We start from the raw sequence: 21,221 nt of genomic DNA on the forward strand, positions 1-21,221 counted from the left end.
AAATTGCTATGTGGAAAGAATTGCTTGGCTTCTTGAACCCCAGTTTTACCACGTGTATGCCTTCGGGGTAGGGAGAGGAGAGAAGGGTCCTTGACATCCAAAAATGCCTTCATCACTCAGCTTGCCTCCCCACAACATTCAGGCCACCTCAGCCTTCCCTCTACACTATCACACCATTCCCATTTCTACTTTTATCAGCACACTGAGTTCTCTAAATGTTATTTCTAGCTACGCTTTCTCATCAAAAGTTAATGTGATTTTTTTATTTGCAAGTCTTTGATGATGGTACTCAGCTGATCAGATGAATTAGGTCTTCCTATGATTACCCAGTATGTGGCAATTACTTTTATGTGCTTTTCCCTTCCTATAATAATTAATTCCAAATTAGACATGTGAAAGTAATAAAAAAATGTTGGGACCTTTAAGACAGTGAAGTAGATATACGGACTCAGGATACATAAAGACACTCATCCTGAAATCAGATATTCAAATAGCTCATTATCCAAAATCTCATATTAATATACTCTGCTAGCTTATGTAAGTCTGATCTTATCCTTAGGTTAAGTTCTTTCCCATATCAGGTATTTCACTGTCCTTCCTACACTGAACTCTCTCAGACATGGTTAGACTATATAAAGTCACCTTTTATATTTAAACAATAGATTCTTTTTTCAACAAAGAAAATAAAGAATGGGGAAAGTGCAATAGTATAGCAGGTAACATTTGTCTTGCATGGGCCAACCCTGTTTTGATTCCTGGCACCATATCCTTGAGTACAGAACCATTATTAATACTTGAGCAACACAGGACATAGTCCAGTAACAAAATTAAGTAAACAAAATAATAAAATAAGGACCTTGTAAACTTGAGAACCATGTTCAATATAAATCAATACATGGGGAATTGTGGAAATAGTCTATTAAACATGGATATTAATTTAAAAATATACATTTTATAAAAGACTGTCTTTCTTTATTTCCCTAACATTCCAATATCTAAAAATGTTTCAAGGAGCTGGAGATATAATACAAATATCAGGGTACTTGCCTTACATGCAGCTGACCCAATTTCTAGCCTGGCACCCCATATGGTCCAGAGTCCAGTCAGGAGTAATATCTGAATGCAGAACCAAGTCAAACATGGAGCTTGCATGGATCTCAAAAACAAGCAAAAATAAGTTGCTTTTCAACAGGACAAGAAAAAATGAGTATGATTATCAGCAACATCAGGAGAGATGAAGTCATGAAATTTTCCTATACATGGATGTACATGGAATCTAGTAAGCTGAGTAAAGTAAGTCAAAGGGAGAGAGACACACACAGAATAGTCTCACTCATCTATGAGTTTTAAGAAAAACAAAATGCATTATTGTAATAATGCCCAGAGACAATAGAGATGAGGTCTGGAAGAACTGACCATGATATGAAACTTACCACAAATAGTGTTGAGTTCAGTTAGAGAAATAAGTATTTTGACAACTATCATGACAATAGTAGTGAGTGAAGGAATAGGATGCTTGTCTTGAATACAGGCAGGGGTGGAGAGGATGAAGAAGGAGTGGGGCATTGGTGGTGGGAAGGTTGTGCAGGTGAAGGAGGGTTTTCATTTTTATGACAAAAATCCAACTTACAAACTCGAATATGTTTATGATCATGGTGCTTAAATTAAGATGTCATTAAAAAATGAAGTCTCTCTGCCTCTGTCTCTATCTGTGTCTCTCTCCTCTCTCCCTCTCTCTTCACTCTTGGGCTCTATTCATAATCTCCTTGAATGCACTAATTTGGACTACAAGGTAAGCTGTGTGTGTGTGTGTTCGTGTACTCAGACAGATGGCTGAGTACAAGCAGGCTTCAGAGCCTAGACAGACATAATACAGGCAGGGCCTAGACCCAGGCAATGAACAGATGCTAAGCACAGGAGTCTCACCCATTAGTACTATGGATTAGTGATAGCCAGATAAGAAAAGCTCAAATTTTAGGGAACTATTGTGGTATAGTCCAAAAGTAGACCAGCAATATGATTTTAGAAGTCATACAATGGACAGGGCAATCTGAGAACAGAACATGTGATGTCATATATGGATAAAAGAGAAGCCTGAACATTTATTAAGAGACTTAGATCCATTTTAGACTGCACAACGAGTCTCATTTTATAAACTCTGAGTCTTGTTTCCAAAGCTTTGTACAACCCTCAAGAACACAGCAGTACAGGAAAGCCCACTTTTGTGCCAACTCGCTAACTCTCTTATATTCATTGTGGAATTATTCAATAGCCAAAAATGAAGAAGAAGAAGAAGAAGAAGAAGAAGAAGAAGAAGAAGAAGAAGAAGAAGAAGAAGAAGAAGAAGAAGAAGAAGAAGAAGGAGGAGGAGGAGGAGGAGGAGGAGGAGGAGGAGGAGGAGGAGGAGAAGGAGGAGGAGGAGGAGGAGAAGGAGGAGGAGGAGGAGGAGAAGGAGGAGAAGGAGAGGAGGAGGAGAAAATAAAGAAGAAGAAGAGGAGGAGAAGGTGGTGGAGAAGGAGAAGAAATGAAGAAGAAGATGATGAAGATGAAGAAGAGGAGGAGGAGGAAGAGAAGAAGAAGAAGAAGGAGAGGAGGAGGAGGAGAAGGAGGAGAAAATGAAGAAGATGAAGAAGAGGAGGTGGCGGAGAAGGAGAAAAAGATGAAGAAGATGATGAAGATGAAGAAGATGAGGAAGAGAAGAAGAAGAAGAAGAAGAAGAAGAAGAAGAAGAAGAAGAAGAAGAAGAAGAAGAAGAAGAAGAAGAAGAAGAAGAAGAGGAGGAGGAGGAGGAGGAGAAGGAGGAGGAGGAGGAGAAGGAAGAGGAGACAGAAGGGAATCAACAAACAGATGTCTGGTTTAAAGAACCATGGTACATATAAAAAATGGAATGCTACTTAGCTATAAATAAAAGGTAAAATCATGAAGTTCTGCTAGTGGGATGTATCTGGAGATTATCATGCAATGTAAAATTAGATGAGGGACAGACACCGAATGACCTATCTTTCTCATGTGCAAAATAGAAAGAATCATCATAGAAGAATAACAGATGCCCAAAGGGAGCAGAAACAGAACTTATCTTCAGCTTACCACCAGGAGTAGAATTAGGGATGGGATACTAAGGCAAGTGTGAAAAGAGCAGACAATCTGGTGGAGAAGGGAATGCTTAAATAGTCTATGTATGAAACCCTATTGGAAAAACTTCGCAAAGCAAGGTGACTACGGTAAAATTTTAAATTGTTTTAAACACTTTATACACTTGTTAGAGTAATTCTTATTAAGGCAGAAAAAAATGATGATTTTAGTCAAAATGAGTTTCCAGTTGCTGAATACAAAAAATTTCGGAAATGTTGTATGGCACATACTTTGGAAGAGCCCCTTTAAGTGCATGTAGATAGTTTTGTAGTAATCTAGTTATTTTTTTCTTCTAACAAACATGCAGAGGGGTGGGCCAGAACTATAGTACAGTGGTAAGGCACTTGCTTTGTATGCAGCTTACCTGGGTTTGATCCCTGGCATCCCATATGGTCCTCTGAGTACTACCAGGTATGACCCCAAAACAAGCCAGAACAAAGAAAAACATGCAGGGATTTGAGAGATGATACAGTAACTAGGGTGTTTGTGTTGCATATGGTAACATGGGTACAGCACCTCATATGGTCTCTTGAGCATCACTAGGAGTGTCTCTCAGCACAGCACCAGGAGTAATCCCTGAGTAACACTGGGTATGCACTCCTCACAAAAGTACTTTTTAATAAAAAGCAAATGAAACAAAATAGAAAACTTTTAATGTTGTTAGCACAAGGATTCTAAAGACTAGAAGAAAAACTAGCTAATTCAGTTGTCTTCTTTAATTGGATGGATAATTGTTAGGATACATTGCAAAAACATACTGTCTCAGTCCCTGAAGGGCCAGGAGTATACTGCAAGTTTATTCTTGCCTCTTGTATATTTTATGTTTAAAACCTTACCGGGGAATCCAGGTAGGACTAATACTGTCTATCTTAAGCTATATCTCTCCAAGCAGAATAATTTAACAGGCAATTCATAATTATTGTCTTAAATGTATAATTATCACAAAATATTAAATGTAAATAAAATGCTATCAACTGTCACCCAAATACAAAAGGTTTTTATTGTTTTATTTCTGATTTTGTTAAGTAAACCACACTTGGCTGATGCTGAGGACTTGCTCCTGTCTCCCTGCTTAGGCTCACTCCTTTAGGATGAGTTAGGATCATTGGGATCAAGTCCAAGTCTGGTTTATGCAAGGCAAGTGCCTTACCACTATAATTTTCTCCACTCACAAAAAGGTTTTTAATTCTAGAGAATGAACTATTCCATGTTGTGGACAAAATTATGCTCACACCTGGTTAAGTTACTGAATGTGTGAACATAACATCATTGGTTTTGGAGCTAGCATCTATAACAAGATGACAAATACTAAAAAGGTTTATAAAATTGAAATATAAATCCAAAGAGTTGAGTGTCCTTATACAAGACACCAAACTCTCCAGCCAGTAGGACATAGTAGCATGATTGTTCTTGAGAAGGCTTCTCTAGAAATGAATAAACTAATAAATTGATCTTTCACTTTCTACTCCACATAATTTTAAGAAACAGTTACTAGTTGTTTAAGCCACATCCACATGACATTCTATTAAAGGAGCCTGAACAAGCTAATATACACCCATTAGTCATTACCATGCTTACTTTCTGCTATTCTCTTTCCTTGATTAGATTTTGGTCTCAGCATATACTATTTCCAACTTTAGAATCAATCTCCTAAATTTCTTTTCAACAGTATACACAGACTTCAAATAAAATTTAAATATGTACATTAATTAAAATTAAAACAAAAATGGGGCCGGAGAGATAGAATGGAGGTAAGGCATTTGCCTTGCATGCAGAGTTGGTGGTTCGAATCCCGGCATCCCATATGGTCCTCCGAGCCTGCCAGGAGCGATTTCTGAGCATAGAGCTAGCAGTAACCTCTGAGTGCTGCTGGGTGTGACCCCAAAACAAAACAAAAATATTAAAACAAATGATATAAAACTGGGAAAAGAAAATCATATAAATTTAGTCTTGTAGCAAAAGGACCTTTATCAGCTATCTATAAATTATTGCACAATATCCTACAGTCCAAGGTTGAAACTCTGTAAAAACAAATTCCAAGAAAACTGGACATTTCTGAGAACTTTCAACACATAAGACTGTGTGGTCAGTCTTCAAAAAAAGCAGTATGTATTATTTGCCTTGAAAGGGAGTAAATGCTTTTGAAATAACATACACAAATGGTATTTAAACATAGTAGTTATCATATTTCAATTTATTTCCATGAAAACTGGCTATTACATGCTGCGTTAGTAAAAATAACTATAAAAATAATTAAATGCATGAAAATATACAGAATAAACATCACACTGTAGAGTACATGATTTATTTTAAACTAAACATCTTTGGAATATGAAAGCACCACTTAACTTCCTACTTAAAATCTATCAACAAGTCACTGATAGAAAGCAAGTTCCATGTCAAACCATATCATCATAATACAGAATGTTTGAAAACATACTAATATATTTGGTAAGCACAAAATGTCAAAGTATATCTATATGAGATATTGACACATTAATATTTTCATTAAAAAGAAAGATCTTTTCTCATTACATTGTAGATTTTTAGAACAAAGATCTGTCAAATAAATTACTGAAAATCAATTCAAGCAAGACCTTATAACACTTGAATTATATAATGGGGCACGAAACTTATAAAGAGAAAGACATAATAAAATTTAGGGATATTTAATTTGCATAAATATAACATTAACAGTCTTTCTGGGCTATATAGTTTATGATTAATTTATAACGTGAGGGTATATATCATTCAATTAGTTCTTAACAATGATGTAGGTTAGGCTTTTTTATAATTTTATTTTACTAGACTGTTATCAGTTACCATATATAAAATAGAGATATCATAAAAATAATTTATTCTGACTAGAATATTCTAGCAACAAGACCATAACGTAGTTCTTATATTAGTCGTACATGCTGCTTTTAAATAAAAACTTATGTTTTAGGATTTTGCATGTCGGAAACTCATATTCAACTAATGGATGATAAAATCTCAACTCCATGGTGTTCCTCTAGATCAATAGTCATAGATCTTGGTGTGGGGGGGAGTAAAAAAGAGGAAAAATAAAAAAGCTTGGACTGGAGCAATAGCACAGTGAGTGGGTAGGGCATTTGCCTTGCTTGCAGCTGATTTGAGTTCAATCCCTGGCATCCCATATGGTTCCTAGAGCTTTCTGGGAGTAATTTCTGAGCATTGATCCAGGAGTATCTCCTGGACCCAAAACAAAACAACAATAAAAGCTTAATGTAGTACCTCATTAGGTCTTCTTCTGCTATAAAACTATTAACAGTGACCAGAAAGATAGTTCTGGGTTCATGCCTCAGCATCCCACATGGTTCTCTTGAACCTACCAGGAGTAATTCCTGAGCTCAGAGCCAGAAGCAACCCCTGAGCACCATCAAAAACAAAACAAAACAAAACAAAATAGTATGAATATTTGATACTTAAGTTACTGACTTTAAAGTTTTAGTTGTTAAAGTTTTATTGTGAACACTGGGGATATTGCACTGGTGAAGGGGGGTATTTGTATGACAGAAAGCCAACTACAATTATGTTTGCAATCATGGTGTTTAAATAAAGACATTACAAAAAAAATCCTGCTCAATGCACACTTTACTTTTAGGGAAAAGTTGCACAGGAATGTATGAATTATACAGAACTAAATGTATTTCTTTAACTTCTCTGGATTCATTTATTGTCTCAAGGACTAAGAAATTAAGGATAGTATTATCAATATTTATCATTGGAATAGTTTAACCAGACACAGTTGCTTAAAATTTCTTGTACTATAATAACTTTTTATCCAAATATTACTTTCATGTTTTTAGAAATAGTATTTGATAGGAATAAAAGTTGGTCTTACTCATTTCCATCCAAATGAATGAAGAAAGGAAAAGGGTTTCTCTTGTGAAAATATGTTCGTATGGTAACTTGATATTAAACAAAATGAAATGGCTTGATTCTTTTAAAAAATTTAAAAGTTTATCCTCTTTTGTTTTAATAATTGTCATATAGTATTAAATATCAAAGTTAAGAACCTATAAATGTTTTCTATACATTTTATAGGGACCATTATATCATTTGGCAGGCACTAGAATTTATTCATACAAAAGCCCATCAAAACACCTAAATGGCCAATCTTTAGTTTTTCTTTTAACCTACTTGTTCACTTTAAAATATTTCTGTTACTGCTGATTATAAAAACATTACAATGCCTTAAGACTTAGCTATTATTACCTAGAAATTTTTGAGATGTCTTCAGTTATCTATTAAATTTCTATATAAAATATGAAATTCTGTGTAATTGCACGTGATCAGTAATATATGTAGGATCATAAAAATAATAACTGACATATGATGTTAGTCAATTATCCTGATGGTTTTATGGTTTACAGATGATCAAATATCTAAATTCTCTTTGAATAAAAGAAAAAGAAAAAAAATACCATGAAGACCAATCAATCTTTCTACATGGATCTAGCAAAATAAACGTGTTATATCATTTTATAGGTTTTCTTTTTGGAATAGGACAGTTTTAAAAACTACATTCCAGTCATGCAGATGAAGAGCACAAAGCTATTAGACTGGTATTCCTTTCTCATTTTGAAATGGTATCTGAGGGAAAATATATAAATTTTCAATTTCACATTCCCTAAAAACAAGGAATCTTTTGTTGTGAAAGTTCAGGTTAGTTATCAGATCCTCAGTATTTTCAATGTTCACAGAAGAATAGACAAATTGAAAAATTTGGTTTTGTTGAGCTATAACTTCACAGTTATCTTGGGAGGGCATTCAAAATTATGATTTCTACTTTGTCATTTTAAATTTCCCTTATTTTCTATGAATTTTATGTCCTATTGCAAAAAGTTACATTTTCAAGTGCATTTTAAATGGTTTATATTTATTTAATGGTTTTGATAGGCAATAACATTTATTTTCTAAAATATTATAGATGCCATAGAATTTTACAATGGCTTACAAATGTTTAAGTATCTTGTGATAAAGTTTTCAGTTTTATAAATTGACTTAGAATCCAACAACATAAAAGAATTAATCTCTTGTTTACCTTTCAGTATTCTAAAACTTAATGCATACCAATTTTTTTAAAATAACAATAGAACAACCAATTGATCCTTCTTTTTCACAAAGGTTAGAAAAAGTATTACTAGTGTTTATTTTTTTACCAGTAGCTATGCGGTGGCTGTCACATTATACTTGTTGCAGAGGTCACCTGTGAAATCTAACCAACAACAAGGAAGTTTGTACAAAATGCTAAATCATGTGTGGTTTCTTCAAAGTAGTTGCTAAAGACAAGATCCATATGTACGGCAGCGAAAATATCTCAGACTTCGCTGCAGTCATTAAGTTTGCTCAAATTCTGAAACAGAAGATGAAGAAATGAATCTATACAACTGACTTGATTCAAAATGGTACCTAGTCAAAGAGAATAACTGTCCGGTCAAGCCAAGAAAAATGGCATTCTATGAGGCATCACACGATAGAGTCATCGAGTTCAAAGTCAAGGTCAGCATGTATGTTGGTTTTGAAATATGCCAGACCACATACAAGTGGCATAAATCCCCAAGTCTCTTTTCTTCACATCAAACAAATGGGTTAAAATAATAGTTGTAGCAAATATAGTGAGTTAATAAAAGTAAATGTCCAAAAAGATTACTGGAACATAATGAACATTTTAAAATGTTGCGTTTATTATAATAAGGCTATCCATAGTAATAATTTTGATTATTACTTCTTTATAAATACATACTGGTCTGATTGCCTATAATAAGAGTCATTCTGAGAAGCACCAACGACTATTATGGAGATGAGAAAAGGCAAAATGATTCCAAGTCAAAGGAACTTTGGGGGAAAATTTAGAACAGGTTTTAAAGTAACCACAAAGCCTAGAATTTTGAAGATTACTGACATTATATTGTCATATGGGTGTTAGATAATATATCTAAATGTGACAAAAGAAAATAAAGGAGTAAAGCAAAGGTTATCAGAAAAGGTAAACAGCCATAAGGTTGGGTATAAGGTTTTGGATTTGACAGAGCTGGAGTAAAATTCCCAAAATAGTCTATTCTGAAAGGAAACATTTTATAATAAGTGGTTTAAAAGTAGTAGGTGATCACCAAAACCTTTAAGCAGTAATATTGATGGAAAAATGATCCAAATTATTCAACAATATTCAACAATAGCCTAAGAAAAATTGAAAACATCTCTTGACTCATGACAAAGAAACTTAAGGAGAAAGGCACTTTTAATATAATAGGCTACAATAAAAATGGGGAGTTCATGCTTAAAAATTATAGCGTTTTTTGGAACTGCGTGCCAAATTTCTTGACTCACCTTATTTGAATGGACACCACATACTGCGGCAGATATAGATTCAAAAAAAATTGGTTTCTCTGAGTCTAGATTTCCACTGTAGCTCATCGCTTTTACCAAGGAGGCTTCAAGAAAACATAGCTGGTCAGTATAGAGTAACAGAAGCAGCTCATCCAAAATTAAAAGAAGGACACTTCATTACCTGTGCAGTGAGCTAATGATAAATCAACACTCCTGCTTTTACAGTCCATGTAAACCTGGAAGAATTCAAATAGAATGCTTAAAATTTACTCAAAATGGGCAAGAAATAAAAAGGGCTTCAAACAGAGAATTTTTATAATAAATATATGTCCATAACACAAACACTGCTTAAGATCCCAATCCACCAGAAGGAAACATTGTTATACAGTCAAGCATTCCTGGCAGGAAAACCTTGAAAATGCTGATTAATGCAAGAGGACATCTATTCTGAATAACTGACCATTTGTGCATATTCCTGGTATCTCTAAATCCTATCAAAGATGATAAATACTTCTTCTCTATAATCAATGCCAAATCGGATTAACCAACTTTCAGATTGAAGTTTATCAAGATGAGATGCTAATTTGTAAACTTCACAGTTGAATATCACCATGTTTAAAATCCATACATTTTCAATTGGGAAAATTTTTTGAAAGTTATGATCTAAATTTAACAGTCACTCATCAAGACTCAAAGAATGTAAGTCTAGACATTTTAGTAACAGGAGAATGGTTTGGTCATATTACAAGAAGATATCTTATAGAGAAGATGTAAATGACTGCATTTACAATGAATTCTACAAGTATATGCATCCCAAAAGCACCTTTATTTTTTAATAATATAGTTATTTAAGCACCATGATTACATGTTTGTAGTTGCGTTTCAGTCATAAAAAGGACACTCCCCTTCACCAGTGCAAAATTCTCTTTCAGCAAGAAGCACTTGTCTGTAAGCTAGAATTGTAAAGTAGTTGACAGATCATTCTGCACCTGAATCAATCAGATGAAAAATAATTTAATTAAAAATTTGCCATGAATGGCTCCTGTCTTTATCTGTTAAAATGATAAATTCAAGGTGACCTGTTTACGTTTGAACTTTCTTTGTCTCAGTTAAGCATAGGGGTTAGGGGTAGGGGTGCTTTGTTGATGCTGATAATAATTATCTTGAGTCTACTGAGCTCCCCTATATGTCCTAAAAAGAAAAACAAATAGAAACCACTTATTTTCTCCAATTTATAGGTACTATTTTTTTTCCTGGGCATTATTTTGTTTTTGGCTACACCCAGCAGGTTCTGAGGGCTTACTCCATGCTCTGCAGCCCTGTACTCGGAAATAACACCTCGTGGACTCAAGCGACTGACCATATAGGATGCCAGAGATCAGACATGAGTTGGCCACATGCAAGACAAATGCCCTATTCACTGTACTAGTGACACAGACCCAGAAATGACACTTTTTTATCATTTTAAGAAATGTGTTGGATGGAGAGTTAGTACAGAAGTTAAGGTAATTGTCTTGCACATGGATGCTCAAGTTCAGTTCCCAGCACTGCACGTGGCCTCTGAGCCCCCACGAAGGGTGACCCTTGAGTCCAGAGCCCTTAGCACCTCTCGCTGTGGCCCGAACTCCTCTCCTTCTTCCACAAAGAAATGATGTGAAGATTGATGAGAAAGTGCAAATGGCAAGATGTGTGAGGCTCTGAGTCCACTTCCTAAAAATGAGTGTTCTCCCCAGCAGCACTAAAGCCTGTGAATCTGATGATCCCCAACACAAAAGGAAACAATCCTTCTATGTATAAACATAAGCACATAAGCTAGAATTGTGAACGATGAGAATAATACCTCGGGTAATAAAGACAAAGGAAGATCATAATACTGACTAACTGATACAGCTTGGTTGCATGTTTTAATGTTACTGGTCATTCTAAGCATCACAACAAATTGAAGTAGTTATTTCTACATCCAGCCTATAAAAGAGCAAACAGTACAGATCCATAGGCCTAATAAATACTGAATTTATTAGTTCACTACATCAGAAATTATTACGAGGCTAGTATTTGAATCAAGGGTTTACCTATCTTTAAAGCCAAAACTGTTACTTTGTACGAGGGCCACTCCTGACTTTACTCAGGGTTTATACCTGGCTCTATGTTCAGAGATCACTCGTGCCAAGCTAAAGACACTGATCCAGGGTCAGCATTATGTAAGGCAAGTGCTCTACCCACTGCTCCAGCCTTATAAAACCAACATTTTAAACAAACATAAAAATGTACTGTAAGCATCATGAGAGAAATCAGCAGCATTAAGGAACTGGAATGAACCGCCTTATACAAAATTATTGGTGTTGTACATAGATTAAAAATACCAGGTCATTGGGCCAGAGAGATCGCCCAACCCAGCAGTTTGCCTTCATGCAGCCAACCCAGGAAAAACCTTGGTTAGATTCCCAGCATCCTATATGGTCCCCGAGCCTGCCAGGAGTGATTTCTGAGTGCAGAGCCAGGAGTAACTTCTGAGCCACACTGGGTGTGGCCCAAAAGCAACACAAACAAACAAAACACCAGATCAGGTGTGAAGCAATAGTACAGCAGGGAAGGAGTTTGCCTTGCAAGTGGCTGGCCAGGATCTGATCCCTAGAACCCACATAAATCCCTTAGACCTGAGATAAAGAATCCTTGAACACAAAACACAGAGTCAGAATTAAGTCCTGAGTTAAGTCCATGTAGCTGAGAATTATGGAAATTGACCCAAATTACCTATTAGCCCTGCTGGAGTCTATATTTCCACCCCCAATTACAAATTCATAAAAACAGATGGTTTGCTGCCAATTTTTATTTAAAATATATTGTTGACCTTTTTTATGAATTTATTGTATATAATTTTTAATTCAACAAAATAAAGGCAATAAAGTTGTTATTTATCGATCTAGCACTTGGATTATTATTTCCTCTATATTTTGGGCAGCCAGGTCCATCTTTTTCCTGCCTTGGAGTCCTGCCTCTAAAACAGGCAGCTAAAAAGTCCTAGCTTTTATTGACAATAAATGGTTTAGGGCCCAGAGTGATAGCCAAGCTGGGCTTGCATGCAGTCCACCTGAGTTCAAATCAATCCATGACATCCTATATGGTAGTCCAAGCACAGCCAGGAGGAATTCCTGAGCACAGAGCCAGAAATAAACCCTGAGCACTAAATATGGTCCAAAAGCAGAAACAAACAAAAACAAAATGGTTTAATTATACCAAAAATGCACATTCTGGTCTTCTCCAGAAACCTGTTGTTTCTTCATTGGGATCCTTGATTATCTGCTTCAAAAGTACCTATATTTGTTAAAAATAAAGATTTCTGGCCCAGAAACAGGACCAACGAGACTGGTTTAAACCACCTTAGCTAATCATTCTTGATTCAAATACTTTTGGGGTAGAGCCAGGGTGTTTCCAAATGGTGTTCAGTATCTAGAGGGCCTCTCTCAGTGACTCTTGGCTAACCAATCTGTGGCTCAGAAAGAGCTGGAAGTTCTGTGCCTCTCAAGCTCTGTGAGCTTGGTACCTCCAGGACTGCACCAGTCAATGCTCATAAAACTATGTGATGCCAAGGATTGAACCAGGGTTGTTCCTCATTCAAGGCATATACTTTAACTCCTATAATCTCTCTCTAGTCCCTGAATACAAAGAAAAAAAGTATTTTTCTAGACCTTGACAATACAGAATAAATATGTTGAACATAAGAAATCCTCCAATAAAAAGATATTATGTACCCCATTCTATTGCTTTTCTTGCCTTCAAACAAAACCACATACCTCGATTTTTCTAGCTCTGCCTCTTAAATAGAAGGGGAAACAAGGGTTCCAGGACCAAACAGATATGTGATCACTAATAGTAAGCCAGACAAAGAGGGGTCCACCTACTCTAGCAGCCCGGGGGGTGATTGTGGGATATATGGGTTGCAGAAAGGGAACTGGAATGGGGGGAGGACATAGTTGGTGATGGGTATTCCCATGACTCAATGTTAATATGTACCTAAAATACTACTGTGAAAGATATGTAAGCCATTATGGAAAAAAATGTGTTTTTAACCAGAAACTTTCTTTGACTTATATGTATTATTATTATATCAATTATATGTTATGTTATGTCACTATATTATGTTATGTTAGTTTACCTCATTATGCTAATTAATTTTGTCTTTTGAATAAATTCTTACAATAAAAAATAAGTCCTCAGTGTAAAAAAGTTCAAGAAGCAATGAGGTAAATTATAGAAACAAGATTTCAAAGGACAGACCTATCTATACTTTGTTATCCTGAAGCATTTTGTAGAAGTGGGTCTACCTGTTTACATCAACATTCAGCTCATACTTGGCACTGAATTTCTATCTCATTTGTCTCCTCCAAATTCTTATATTAAGTACACGGTGCAATAAAAAGAAATGTAAATGGTCTAAATAAAAATATATTATGGGTTTATAATCTCAATTTATATGTAAGAAAATATAGAGTATTTCAGAAAAATAAGCACCTTTGTCCAACTATGCAAAGCTTTTATAGAGAAGAAGAAAATAAAGATATTTAGGGAGTGGGGGCGCTGTGGATCAAAGCCATATTATATTCAAGGATTACTATTGTCTCTATACTTGGAGATCAGTCTGCTCAGAGTATTTGGGGATCATATGTGGTGTGTGGGTCAGCTTCATGCAACACAAGTGCCTTACCTTCTGTACTATGTCTCTGGTCCCAAAAGAAACATATTATAAGAGGTACAGGAAAGCATATCCAAAACAAACACCAGATTTAAGACTTAAGATATGTACAATATAGTTTCATATGCATAGTCTATCGTTAGAATGTTTGCCATTCTAAAACTGTTTCCCTCCAAGTTCTAACACGTTGTAGCTAGCATTGAGACAACACTCTCGTACAGTTACTAGGCTTCACATTTAAACATTAAACATTTAAACATTAAAACTCATGCAATGGCCAAAAGACACAAACAAATGCTCTACATTACTAATCATCAGGGAGATGCAAATCAAAACAACTATGAGATACCATCACAAGCCACAAAGTCTGGCAAAATTCAAAAAGAACAAGAACAATCAGTGCTGGAGGAAATGTGGGAAGAAAGGAACTTTTATTCACTGCTGGTGGGAGTGCTGTCTAGTTCAGCCTTTATAAAAACAATATAGAGAGTCCTCAAAAAACTGGAAATTGAACTTCCATATAATCCAGCTATACCACTCATAGGGATATACCTTAAGAACACAAAAACACAATACACACCTCTATTCATTGCTGCACTATTTACAATAGCCAGACTCTGGAAACAACTCAGATGCCCCTTAACTGATAAATAAATAAAGAAACTGTGTTACATATACACAATGGAATATTATGCAGCCGTCAGGAGAGATGAAGTCATGAAATTTTTCTATACATGGATAGACCTGGAAACTATTAAACTGAGTGAAATACGTCAGAGGGAGAGAGACACACACAGAATATTCTCACTCATCTCTTGGTTTTAATACAAAACAAAAGGCATTATTTTAATAATGCCCAGAAACAATACAGATGAGGGCTGGAAAGACTGATTCATATGAAGCTTACCACAAAGAGTGAGGAGTGCAGTTAGAGAAATAACTACACAGATAACTACCATGACAATGGTAGTGAGTGAGAAAAATAGCATGCCTATCTTGAATACAAGCAAGGGTGGGGAGGAGGGGTTTGGAGGACATTGGTGGTGGGAACATTGTACACAAGTGAAGGGGGCTGTTTATATATACATATACATGTATATATGTTTATATATATGATCATGTATATATAAGCATGTTTACAGTTGGGTTCAACTACAAACATGCTTGTAATTTTTTTGTAAAGTTCTGTCAGTGCCTTGTATATTTTGGAGATTAGCCCCTTATCTGATGGGTATTGGGTGAATAGTTTCTCCCACTCAGTGGGGGGTTCTTGTATCCTGGGCGCTATTTCCTTTGAGGTGCAGAAGCTTCTCAGTTTAATATATTCCCATCTGTTAATCTCTGCTTTCATTTGCTTGGACAGTGCAGTTTCCTCCTTGAAGATGCCTGTAGTCTTAATATCCTGGAGTGTTTTGCCTACATGTTGCTCTATATATCTATGGTTTCGGGTCTGATATTGAGGTCTTTAATCCATTTGGATTTTACCTTCGTACATGATGCTATATTCTTTTATCTACTACATGTACTATTTGCTTGAATAACAAAATAAAATAAGTTTTTACCAATAGAAAAAAGTACCCTTGCTGAAGGCAAGGGAAAGAATCAGTGCAAGTAGAAGCTATATCAGTACCTCCACGAGGACAGAAATTCCAGAAGAGTCAAAAAATGTCAATCCACTGCAATCCAAGATGAAAGAACACTTCTCATTTGTGCAGGTCTGGGAAGCTTCTTCTGCAAGAGGAACAGAGATCTAAGAGAGAAGATTTCTGCAGCTGACCATTAGAAAGCGAAACAAATTCTGAACACTTTTTTTAGAGTTTTGTGTTTTTCAATTAATTACTACTTTTTCATGAATTCTGATTTTGATGATTCAAAATATTTTCTCAAATCATTGTTCTATAATTTAGAGAGGAAGATGGGGCCATACTCTTTCAGTGAATGTAACTAAATGCAAACTTAAGGGATATTGAAAGGCAACGTAGGGCCCAAGTTAAGAACTGGAGATTTCAAAGATTTCAATGGTCCTTCAACAATTCGCAATATTTCTTTTGTGAGTATCACCTGAGGCAGAGACCTATTTTGTGCAGCCTAAAATGAGGCAGTTTTGGTTCATTGCCAGGCTTGTCTCTTAGCCCTGAAAGTGACTGTGTGAAAGGCACTAAACATAAAGCTTCATTTAATCGTGGTAAATCGATTTCAGAATGCACTTTATGGGAATCTTTTAAACTTAGCGTCTTATGATCTCCTTCTCACTAACATCTTTTTTTGAATTGATATATATACATACATATATATAAATATATATATTTTCTTTTCCTTGCTTTCTTTTTATTTTTTAAATGAATTTTTTATTTAAATGCTGTGCTTACAAAAATGATCATGGTGCTTTCTTTTTATTTTTATTTATTTATTTTGGAGGAGGCAGAGCTTACTCCAGGTTCTGCACTCAAGAATCACCCCTGGAAAAGCACAGGGAATCATATGTGAAGTCAGAAATCAAACTCATGTTAATAGAAAGAAAGGAAAACACACTGCTGGCTGTACTTTAGCCCCATATTCTAAGCAATGACAGATCATGTCCAAAGCTTCCTCAGAAGAGATGTGGTTTTCAGAGCAGATGATGTAGGTAAAGAGTTCTCTGCCTTCAGTAGAGAGTCTGTTAAGTAAATTCCAATTCATAAATAGATAGGATGTTTTCTGAAAAAATTACTTTTGAATTGGGTTATCTTTGCCATTTTAAAATGGCCACAGAAGCCTCCTATAGTGCCCCCCCAAAAGTGTGAATGAATATGGTTATTTTCTAATTAGCAATCAGGAAAGAGAGAGTAAAAAATTTTATACCCAAATGGCTCCTTCAAGGTAAAATAGAGAATAAACTCTGAACAATTATCTATAACCATAATTGTTAGTTACAAAATAATGTAATTTAACATATTTCAAATGTTATTCTATATGTAAAGGATTTGCTTCCCAAGATTCATTTTTAGAGTTATGCTAATATTTATTAATTGAATGAGCAACTACAGATCATTTAATACATTTTAAGATTTTTGTTTGTTTTGTTTTTTGTTTTGGGGCCATACCCGGTGGTACTCAGGGATTACTACTGGCTATGCTCTCAAAAATTTTTCTGGCTTGGGGGACCACATGGAACCCTGAGGGATGGAACCTTGCTCTGTCCTAAGTCAACCATATGCAAGGCAAATGCCCTACCACTGTGCCATCGCTCTGGCCCCCACTTTAAGATTTTTGAATTGTGTCAAGTGATAAATATGTCAAAAATATTTTATTTGCATATATATCCAAGAAATCCAAGGATAACATTGGATATGATAGGATAGGATAGAAGACACATGATTTGAAATGAAAAGGAATGGAAATTCACAAGAAGTCTCTTTCAAATAAAACAGGCATCATGTCAAGTAGCCTTGAAAGAACGATATAGTGCATATAGACAGATATATACATGTACATATATATATATAATTTACTAAAGTAAAAAATAATGTGAATGTGCAAGTATTCTAATCATAAGGATAGTTCTGATTTAAAATTAATAACACCTCAAATCCCTTCTACTTCTATTGAACCAACATTTATTGGTCGAGCCTACTGGGTAAGACTACCAATAAGAATATTTTCTGTTTCCCAGTGTTCCCATGGGAAAAACAGCTAAGCTGAAAACATAGGTTTAGGTTCTGCTTATATTGACCTATAAAAGCAAATTAAGGGCCGGGCGGTGGCACTAAAGGTAAGGTGCCTGCCTTGCCTGCGCTAGCCTTGGATGGACCGCGGTTCGATCCCCCGGTGTCCCATATGGTCCCCCAAGCCAGGAGCACAACTTCTGAGCACATAGCCAGGAGTAACCCCTGAGCGTTACTGGGTGTGGCCCAAAAACCAAAAAAAAAAAAAAAAAGCAAATTAAGACTGTAAGGCATATTGAAAGTAGCCACATCCTTGATCACTTAGAAGTAATCACTGCTGCTCACTAATTATTTAAATATACAGCCTTCCTTGACTAATGCAAATATTGTTATTTCGATGAACACACACACGACCACATATCACACATATTGGAAATACATTAATTAGTTCATAGTTAACTTTTATTATACTTAGTTTAGAATTTCAAAGACAGTATTAAAAGTTGTTTGGATATTTGTCTCATTTTATCTGGCATATGTATTTCTTATGATTTATGCAAATTTTTTTATCCAATTTAGAAACATCTCATTGACTTTTTAGGGATTAAAATTATCTGACAATTAAATATAATATAATATTAAAAGTCCCAATAATCTAAGTGTGTATATATACATGAGATACAGATTCTGTATTTTTTTACACAGTTTGTTATAAAAATTTTAGTAACACTAATAACATTTATAATATAACTCAGGGATCTTGCTTGAAAGTCTCAGATACTTTGAAACACTTGCTTTAGAAAATAAAATTATTTCTTTAAAGACATAGAGCATTACAGTATTCATATCAGCTCATTTATATATCTTTTCAAATATATATCAAGTGTGTATGACTCTTAATACTATGTTTAATAGCAACATGCTGATAGCTTGAAATCAGTAAAACATATTTGTACAAGGAAAATGGCAAATGTGGCATATCACTGCTTCTTCATCATCCCATATCCTAAAAAACTGACAGCATATCACAGTCTAAAGGTGAAGCACCCTTGTAGAGAAAATAATCAGAAATTTTATTTATTTATTTATTTATTTGTTTTTGGTTTTTGGGTCACACCTGGCAGTGATCAGGGTTTACTCCTGGCTCCCCACTCAGAAATCGCCCCTGGCAGGCTCAGGGGACCATATGGGATACTGGGATTCGAACCAATGACCTTCTGCGTGAAAGGCAAACGCCTTACCTCCATGCTATCTCTCCAGACGCAGCAATTTTATTTTTAGTGTATTGGTATAACTTTGGTTTGCAAGAGGATTAAGTCATTACATTGTACAGTAACTTTTGTCACAACATCTCAACGTCGGATGCCCTATGAATAGTGGTGGAGATATACTTGCACTATGGTGAACGTATGACATCTCTGACATCTCAACTAATAATCTTTAAATCAGATCTTAAAATTGAGATCAAGATTAAGAAACTTGTTTGTTTTTCTTATTGAAAAGATTTGTTAAAGAATATAGAGATTACAATAAGTTACAATAAAATATTCTTACTTGGGGGCTGGAGAGATAGCATGGAGGTAAGGCGTTTGCCTTTCATGCAAGAGGTCATCGGTTCGAATCCCAGCATCCCATATGGTCCCCCGTGCCTGCCAGGAGCAATTTCTGAGCATGGAGCCAGGAGTAACCCCTGAGCACTGCCGGGTGTGACCCAAAAACCACAAAAAAAAAAAAAAAAAATTCTTACTTGGAAATGTTCTGTCATTAATAACAATTATTAATTATTTAGAAATCATAAGTATTAAGTATTTAATGATAACTATATTTAATTTCAAAAACACTAAATATTAAATAAAATTCTTCAGAGATCTTTACCATTAGTCCTGTTATTCTAAAAATTTAAGTTGGTGGTCATAACAATAAGAAGGTTGGTACAAAGACATAATAATTTGAATGAATATCAGCAATTGGTCTGTTTACAAAATATGCCAGTGCATTGTAATTTTTAAAATAAGCTAAATAAATTATTTGGATAAATAAAACATGACTTCTGTTATCTCTATTTTTAGGTAGAAAGACATAGCTAATCAATCATAACATTTTTTCTTCATGAGATCAAACACAACCTTAAATTTTGTTGTTTTTGTTTGTTTGTTTGTTTGTTTTGGGCCACACTCGGTGAAGTTCAGGGTTTATTCCTGGCTATTTGCTCAGAAATTGCTCCAAGTTCAAGGGACCAAGTGGGACACCAAGGATTAAACCGAGGTCTGTCCTAGGTCAGGTGCGTGCAAGGAAAACACTTTACTGCTGTGATATCACTCCGGCCCCAACCTTAAATTATTTTTATCAACTCGTTGTTTCAGAAAGTTGCTGATATTTAATAACAAATTTACTTGTCAAACTAAATTTGAAAATGATGAGTAAAAATATTATCTGCTTGTGTGCTATCTAGACAGAGCTCTAGGGGATCTTAAATAATAAATTCTACTATCATTTTTTCTATTCTCTTTTACTTATTATGTAATTTCAGCTCTGAATAAGTATTAATTATAAAAATGTTTGGGTTTTTCAATAGTTACACAAGAATTTCCCTTTCATTGTTTTGAAGCACACTTTCTTTGACTTCCTATTTATGTTTTAGTCTGCTCTCTTGTTAATTAAAGTCTATGCACTTTAAATTTTTCAAAACAAAACAAAGAATATAATGCCAAACCAAGGAAACATGACATATAATTTTGGTAATAAGTTAAGAAAACTATTTCAAAATAAGCATTCAAGATAATATTTTATTCTAAATTAATAAATGACAACCTTAATTATAAAATTGTAATTCTCTCACATGTAAATTTAAGTACAATAGCCATTTCTGAAATATTTCCAAAATTAAGTGAAGTTTCCTTTCACACAGTATCCTCTGCCATTATACTGATTTTATTATAATAATCTTGTGTTCTAAGCTTCTAAGTAAATCAACGAGTGCAATAAAAATCAAATCATCATAGGAAAAAGTAAAGTGAACACAGTTAATACCCTGCCTTAAGCAAAATGAGGGAAGCTTGGAGCATGTGCAAAGGAGACAACTAATCTATACACATGTGGGACATGGTAAATGATGGGCTTTTGTCTACAAAAAAACAACATTTCAGGAAGAAATTAACCATCAGGTGTATGTGGGCAATTAACTCCAGACTGTGGAAGCCAGATCTTTCCTGTGGTATATTCATTATCTCTTTTAATTAAAAAGTATTCATAGTCACATCATTTTGGAGAATGCCTTTCATATACTTCAAAGGGTTTAAGACATTCAGTGAGTCACTCACAATTTTTAAAAAGTATTTTATAACTATATAAATGATTGAGATGCATACTTATATCACTAAGTTCTCAAAGAAACAAAA

At 34.9% G+C, this 21,221-nt stretch overlaps 2 protein-coding genes across 2 annotated transcripts in view; one reads left to right on the forward strand and one right to left on the reverse strand.

Moving 5' to 3' along the window:
* The window catches only part of PIP4P2 (phosphatidylinositol-4,5-bisphosphate 4-phosphatase 2), a 523,645-nt gene that overhangs the window by 159,978 nt on the left and 342,446 nt on the right, over window positions 1-21,221 (forward strand). The gene's annotated exons all lie outside the window — the stretch shown is intronic.
* Window positions 8,477-21,221, reverse strand: part of SLC26A7 (solute carrier family 26 member 7) — a 135,582-nt gene continuing 122,837 nt past the window's right edge. Inside the window, exons 15-18 of the mRNA XM_049782122.1 lie at window positions 15,810-15,910; window positions 9,668-9,722; window positions 9,487-9,590; window positions 8,477-8,512 (exon numbers count right to left, since the gene is read on the reverse strand). Of these exons, the coding sequence (XP_049638079.1) occupies window positions 8,477-8,512; window positions 9,487-9,590; window positions 9,668-9,722; window positions 15,810-15,910 (296 nt within the window). The remainder of the gene's footprint in view (window positions 8,513-9,486; window positions 9,591-9,667; window positions 9,723-15,809; window positions 15,911-21,221) is intronic.

Source organism: Suncus etruscus, chromosome 10 (genome assembly GCF_024139225.1).
Source record: "Suncus etruscus isolate mSunEtr1 chromosome 10, mSunEtr1.pri.cur, whole genome shotgun sequence".
NCBI classification, from domain to species: domain Eukaryota; kingdom Metazoa; phylum Chordata; class Mammalia; order Eulipotyphla; family Soricidae; genus Suncus; species Suncus etruscus.